This window comes from Sebastes fasciatus, chromosome 4 (assembly GCF_043250625.1).
Source record: "Sebastes fasciatus isolate fSebFas1 chromosome 4, fSebFas1.pri, whole genome shotgun sequence".
Taxonomy (NCBI): Eukaryota; Metazoa; Chordata; class Actinopteri; order Perciformes; family Sebastidae; genus Sebastes; species Sebastes fasciatus.
Window position 1 is genome coordinate 39,613,276 of NC_133798.1, and position 7,484 is coordinate 39,620,759.

Consider the following 7,484-nt stretch of genomic DNA (forward strand, 5'->3'; position numbering starts at 1 on the left):
TTAGCTTCAAATAGGGAGTTATATTTCTTCGTGATCTCTACCCCCAAATATGTAAATTTTTCCAAAGCCAGTTTAAATGGAATCTGTTCGAGCATACTTGGGTCTTTACACCGCACCGGCATCAGTTCGCTCTTGCTCCAATTTATCTTATATCCCGAAAAGGAGCTAAATAAGTCAATCGTCTCCAATATGATAGGAATAGAAGTCAGTGGCCTCGTTATGTACATCAAAATATCGTCCGCATACAGCGAAATTTTATTTGAAGTATATTCTACTCCTCTAATTTAAACTAAATTTAATTTGAGATTTCTGCACAACATAAAGATCAGTGACGTTCGGATTAACATCAGTTCAGGGAGATTTTCTTTCTAACCCAAAAAAGATTCAGTTAATTATCAAATCAAATAGAAAATGTGCACAGCTGGTGAACATCTTTGCAATAATATATTCAGGAATACTGTATTTATTTGAAATGGTGGAGTACAATTTTGTTTTGCTATATGCAATTTTAAAAATGCTAAATACAATTAAACGTGTCAAAAAATGTAACATAAAAAATAAGGATCTAACCCGGGCGTCTTCAGCTCCTCTCCAGCGGCTCCATGTGGAGGTTTAAAAATGGAAATGAATAACTGTTTTGTCTTTACATTTTTATTTATCATTGTTGTAGGTCTATGGTACGACGGTACGACGGAGTATTAGGGCCAAAAATTAGTATTAGGAAAAAAATACATCTGAGATTTAGAGAATAAAGTCATAATATTATAAAATAGTCATTTTACGTGTTATTTTCTTTTTTTCTGGTAAAGTTATGACTTTATTCTCATAAAATTACAACCTTTTCTCGTAATATTATGACTTTTTTCCCGTAATATTAAAACTTTATTCTCATAAAATAGCGACTTTTTTTCTCGTAAAGTTATGACTTTATTCTCGTAATATTACGACTTTTTTTTTTCTTGTAAACTTAGTACTTTATTATCGTAACATTATGACTTTTTTTCTCGGAATATTATGACTTTATTCTGTAAATCTCAGATGTTTTTTCCCTCAATGTGGCCCTAATACTCCGTAGTACATTGTCTCTTTGGCCCTCACTGCATTAGACTTATATACTTTATACTTAGCCTATAAACTGTGTTACCTTCATCACAATGATCACATGTTTTACGGCTCCAGACAGATTATGTTTTTGTTTTTTTTGTCTAAAATGTCTCTTTAGATAGTGAAGGTCGCTGACCCCTGACCCCTGACCCCTGATCTAGTCCTTTTACAACCCCTCACGAGCTAAAGCTTTATGCTAAAGTGATTTAGATTTAATTACTAAACTATAAGGCTGGTGAATAATGGGTATGTTTGCTGACCTATAGATGACACAGTTACTGGTAAGATGAATTTTATTAAATCAGTTTGACATTTCTAAAGACTTAATGAAGCTGAATAGCTGCTATTTATTATTTACAGTAAACACTTATAGAAAAGATAATTGTATTTTGTTTTATTTTTAAGAGGAAACATGAGTTAAATATTACTACCAACGGTTCCTGTTTGTTAGAACGTCACTAACAATATATATTATTCACAAAAATAATCAGTATTTACAGCAAATCAAAGCCAACATTTCTTAATACAAGTGTGACTACAATACTTTGGGGATCCATTCCATCACTTCCTGCAGCTCCTTTTGACTCTTAAGTCTTTTTGCATACAATGTACAGTATGTCGTTTTCATTTCAGACCACTAATAACTGAACCACATCTTTTACCAAATGTCCAAATTCTTGAGCTCGGTACTGTCGCTGTTTTACTGCCCCCGGCCCATGATCACCGGTCCAACGGAGGCCACCACCCTCGGCTCAGCCTTCTGGTCCGCAGCCTTCGCGTCTCTCTCTACAGACAGACATTACAGACGGGGTCAGATTTAAGTGCATTTTGCTGTTAAATTCTGCAGATTATGAATTAATTTCTTACTTCTTCTACTGAGACACGACGGTTCACAGGATCCCTCTGCAGCCGAGCACACGGCCGTACTGCAGTGAATGTACACCTGAACAAGGAGAACAGTGTTGGCAGAGCAATACTACAGATTATATTATCATCAGTGGATTTAAACCTGCAGTAGTCAGTAATGTTTTTGGCATCACTTGGCAAAAACTCCATAATAACCTTTCATCATATTGTAATTGAAGTGTTCTGAGAGAAAACTAGACTTCTGCTCTCCTCATGGCTCTGTGTTCAGGCTTTAGAAAATCTAGCCCGTGACGGGAGACTTTGACCAATCACAGGTTATTTCATTGAGAGAGAGAGAGCGTTCCTATTGGCTGACCTCCGGTCATGTGACCAGAACTTGGTGTTCCTTCACCAGATTTCACAATGGCGACTACAAGATGATTCTGAGAACATGTGAGGAGAGAAATAGGCATTAACGTAACAGAATATTGATTCATATTTGATCAGCGCTGCCTAGTTTCACCGTTTGGTCGGAGTTTATGAGAGACTGACAGCTGCTCAGAGACGGCAGCTGGACAGCAGACCTCAGATCAGCTCTTACTGCTTGTTTCCCTCCGATCTGTGAAATCTTGCAGATGCCGTTAGGAGCACCGGAGGACACCAGAGGACACAGAGGACACCAGAGGACACCGGAGGACACAGAGGAACTAGTGATGTGTCGGTCGCGAACGAGCCGTTAAGTGAACGATAAGAGCCGGCTCCCGTCCGAGAGACGTTTTTTTCTTTCTTTAATTAATTCAAGGCAGAATGACAGGACGATCTTCTCTGCGCCACGGGCACTCCATGCACTGACTGTGACTGAATGTTGTGTTATTGACGTCCTTGCGACCAATAACACAACATTCAAGCAGTGAGGGGCGGGGGTGCGTGGCGTCAAAACAGCGCTAAATTTGGCTGAATTATAAAAGGCAGAAGTGGTAAAATGAAGAGCCGTTTGGGAGCCGAAGGAGCCGGCATGAAATGATCTGGCTCACTAAAAAGAGACGGAGTTCCCATCACTAAGAGGAACATGATTTACTTCCAGGGTACCTGTTTCATGTTTTACTGTCACGATATAGCGACCGTTTTATAGAAAGAACTGTTTTTAATGATGTTGCTCCGATCTGCCTCCTGCAGCTTTAACCGTTACCTGTTGCTGCAGGGGTTCCATCGAACCGGAGTCCACAAAGGTAAACATTTTGAAGAGGAAACGCCTGAAGTGACCCGGGAACTCCAGACCGGAGGAGGAACCAACTGGAACCAGTGAGGACAGGTAGCGGTCGTCCCTGTATGGACACCTGGAGGAAAAGAAGGTGACGTCAACCCAACCACACTGAAACTAAAGTCAGTGTCAGTCATTTCAGCCTGATGATACATTAACAGATATTATCAGCTTATGGTCCCCGACCATTCAGCCAGAACTGAAGGAGCTTCTTGGATGAGAAGTGAAACGTCTTCAAGAACCTAAACCAAGTCCAGTTGCTGCTGATTTAACCCTTCACTCATGGTTACCATGGAGGACCTGGATGACTGAGAACCTTCACAAACATGTTGGTAAACTGGTGTTTTAGTTACCCGTCGGTCAGGATGTCCCACTGGGGCAGACTGTGAGGGTCGGGGCTCGTGGTCGTCCAACAGTGGCCGAGAGTCAGGACGAGGTTGGGATCCGTCTTGCCATAGAGATGAACCTCCACGTACACGGGGTCCCTCAGCACTTTGCTCACAGGATAGTCAGCCTCTGTGTAGAAAGAGCTGTAGGCCACATCCACTGAGAGAGCACAGACCAGTTAGTGTGACCGCCAACGTCATGAAATGATCACGGCAACGCTGCCACTGCAGACGCACACTTACCTTCATTACAACCCTTTGTGTTGCATAGTCCGTTAGCCAACCTCAGGTGAACTCTGATGGGTCCCATAGCAGCGATCATAGAAGAATCTTCTAACGATAAAACTTCTACTACCACAGTTTCAACAGAAGTGCCGATGTACCTACACTGGAAGAGTAATCTGTAAAGAGAAAACGGGCATTATGTTGCTGAATCAGATCTTTTATTTTGACACTAAAAACGTCTTTAAAAAACAAAGATCACCTACTCATAGTAGCTGTCCCTGGTAATGACTCCAAGAGGCCCGATTCCCACTTCATATGAGGAAGACATCCTGTTCTCATAGATTATAACACCGGGCTCCTCCTACAAAAAGGTTCATGGCATTGTGGGGTAAAAACACGCTTCTCTTTATTGGTTAAAAATGAGAGAAAATCCAGGTCTTACCATAACAACGGAGCCACAGGTAGTAACAGGAAACTGGTAGATGGCAAATGCTGAGTTGGAGTCCACATGTGTGCAGCCGTCACCTTGTCCCATCAGGACGATGGACTCCAGGTCGATGTTGGGCAGAGTGGCGTCTCTGGCCACGACCACGATGAACTGGCCATCCTTGGTGCACTGGACGGTCACTGGTGGAACAAAGACAAGGCATCGATAGGTTAAAGATGAAGAACACCTTGTTTGCATACTCCATTAACAAATCCACTGCATGAGAACTCACCTGCCTTTCCAAAGTAGCACTGTTGGCCATCGAAGCAGCACCTTATGGCTTCACATCCAGCAGCAGAGATATCAGGACCTCCACACAGGATTCTCACGTTTTCTGCCACGTCACACCTCTGGGCGTTAGGCTGCGCCGGCACACCTTTTTTGGGAAAGGTCGGCGTCTGTGGCACTGAAGGAATCTGAGGAACCTTCGGTGGCTGCGGTGGTTGAGGGACCTTAGGGACCTGAGGGACCCAAGGGACCTGAGGAACCTGCGGTGGCTGCGGTGGTTGAGAGACCTTAGGGACCTGAGGGACCCAAGGGACCTGAGGAACCTGCGGTGGCTGCGGTGGTTGAGAGACCTTAGGGACCTGAGGGACCCAAGGGACCTGAGGAACCTGCGGTGGCTGCGGTGGTTGAGAGACCTTAGGGACCTGAGGGACCCAAGGGACCTGAGGAACCTGCGGTGGCTGCGGTGGTTGAGGGACCTTAGGGACCTGAGGATATAAGGGATACATGGGTGGTGCAGGTGGAGGTGGTTGCCCATGAGGATATTCACGATACACGGGCGCCGGAGGAAGTCGAGGATATTCAGGCGAAGAACGTTGAAGACCCTGCGGAGCGCCCTCCGTCCCAACTAGCAGTGCTAGTGCCACTAAAGCGGTGAAACTCCAGTGCGTTGCCATCGTTCAACACCAGTCTGACCTGGACCGTCCCCAAATGTGCCACAGATATGTGCTGCCACATTTATATGTGACCGGCTTGATGTTTTAAAAACCCACCTCTGAGGCAAAATACCCTCCAATCACAGCTTCCTGTCTTTTCAAAAAAGCGTCAGGGGCGTGTTATGTAACGTTTTTTATATTATTCAGGTGGATGATTTGATGAACCTTTTAGGGCGGGACGAGACGGTTGAACACGTGTGTCCTGTCAGATCAGGACACGGAGGTGGTGGACAGTTTGACATTAAAGTATTTATTGACAGTGAAGGTCACAAGAACTTTTTTCAAAGGTCTCTGTGACCTCACGCTTTATCTGTCCCCAAATGTTGATTTAGCTGGAGAACATGTTGATCTTTTCTCTGGAACTGTCACAGAGTTTGGTCCTAATATGAGTTTCAGCTCAAAGTAGGTCTGTCTTTATGTTGCTGCTGAACTTTTAACAATATTCACTCACATTATTTAAACTTAACCATGTTTCCTAAACAGAAAGCTTTAAATCCACCGCGAGACAAATATGTTGTGACGGTTCATACCAGCCAGAATACATCTAGAAGTATACTTTGTGTTGAAATAGTAAACTTTGAGTACACAACTATATGAACTATACTAAAGTGAACACTGTGTATACCTGTAGCACACTTTTTAGTTTATGAAAGTATACTTACAGAATTGGTCGCCGACTGTTGGAGTTTCCTCATTGGTCGTTTCTCTTTCAAATTGAAAAGGCCGAGAACAGCTCTGTGTTTACGTTTTCTTGGGAGCAAGCCACACGTTGCTACTGCGGTATGAACCGAAAATAATCATAATAATACAAATAAAAATAAGAAGAAGAAGAAGAAGAAGAAGAAAAATAATAATAATAATAATAATAATAATAATAATAATAATAATAATACAATAAACGGATCAAAAATGATGCCAAAATAACGACATTATGATGTCGTCTTGTGAAAAGACCGAAATCATTCTTTGTCAAGTCTGTCCGCAACACAACAAGGAAACAACTTTTAAAATGCTTGTTTTCTGTGGAGTTCTGATCGATCAGTACCAGGCTATGCTAACATCATTAACACTCCATCTAGGAATAAACACGGCAGCAACAACGTCAGTGATGACAGCGGGAGAATCTCAACGCTGATAAACTTTATGTATATTGTTACACATCACTTATATGATGAATGCTTTTGATACACATGCTTTAATAAAAAACTGAAATACTTTTATCCTTGCAGACTGTATGTCATGCTGATACCTTTTCACCTTGTATAAAATGTATAATATACTGACTAGTAAATGTTATCATTTAATATTACTGAATGTCATTTGCTTCATTATAAGTTTCAATCAAACATTAAGATATAAGTGTTAAAAACATTATAGACATGACCTCTGACTATTGGTGGAACAATTCAACCACAAACTCACAGACTGACCAGATACGGTCCAGACAGATACTCGGTTTTGACGGAGTCTTGTTTTCAAACTTGTCTGTAATAGTTAAGACACGAGAATCTGGACTCATTAAACATAAAAAAACAACACATTGACTGACAGAAAGATGTTTTTTGACCCTGAATGTACTCACTACTCGTCATATGGATCTCTCTCCATCACGGAGTCAATAAAATGTATTTCTCTTCAAAAATGTGAGGTCACATGACCAGTTTGGTCGATTGGTTGCCTAGAAACAAGAGGTGGCTCAACTCACCCCGCTTTCCCCTATCGGTGCAGTTACCTCACAGATGAACATAAATAATATATAGTAAGATAAAAAAAAACTATGATGCATTTTGTAGATTAAATTTCCCACAATCTTACACGTTTATTGATAATTGAACACACAAAGGAGTCGTTCTTTATAATGAGTAGTTTTACAATTTCAACTGCATTTTGCTGCTAAAATGTAAATGCAGGACTTTTACTTGAAGGTTAAATGTATTTTCACATAGCAGTAATACTGTTTTCCTTTAAATTAAGTGGTCTTCCAAGATCATTTTTATCTATTCAAAATGTTTTGATTTTGCTATTATGATCCAGCTGGTTAACACTTGTACATACACCCTGGTGAAACTGCATGAACTTTGAGTGGAAATATTACATTTTAGGGACTTAGTTCTCATGCCGTGTCAGGACAGTTAGGTCCAACAGAGCACTTACGACTCATTTACAATCAACATTTTGTCAAAATATGAATTATGAATTGTTTTATGTACATCTTTTATTATGTTGGAAACATC

General features: G+C 41.3%; 1 protein-coding gene and 1 pseudogene across 1 annotated transcript; both read right to left on the bottom strand.

The window, feature by feature from the left end:
• Window positions 1-278: 278 nt before the first annotated feature.
• LOC141766977 (zona pellucida sperm-binding protein 4-like) lies at window positions 279-5,270 on the bottom strand. The gene is made up of 8 exons (XM_074634227.1): window positions 4,542-5,270; window positions 4,265-4,449; window positions 4,086-4,183; window positions 3,841-3,998; window positions 3,565-3,757; window positions 3,140-3,287; window positions 1,972-2,047; window positions 279-1,890 (listed from the first exon to the last, which is right to left on the bottom strand). The coding sequence occupies exons 1-8, from the start codon at window positions 5,209-5,211 to the stop codon at window positions 1,805-1,807; spliced, it is 1,614 nt and encodes a 537-aa protein (XP_074490328.1). The 5' UTR covers window positions 5,212-5,270; the 3' UTR covers window positions 279-1,804.
• Window positions 5,271-6,687: 1,417 nt separating this feature from the next.
• Window positions 6,688-7,484, bottom strand: part of LOC141766906 (zona pellucida sperm-binding protein 4-like) — a 7,545-nt pseudogene continuing 6,748 nt past the window's right edge.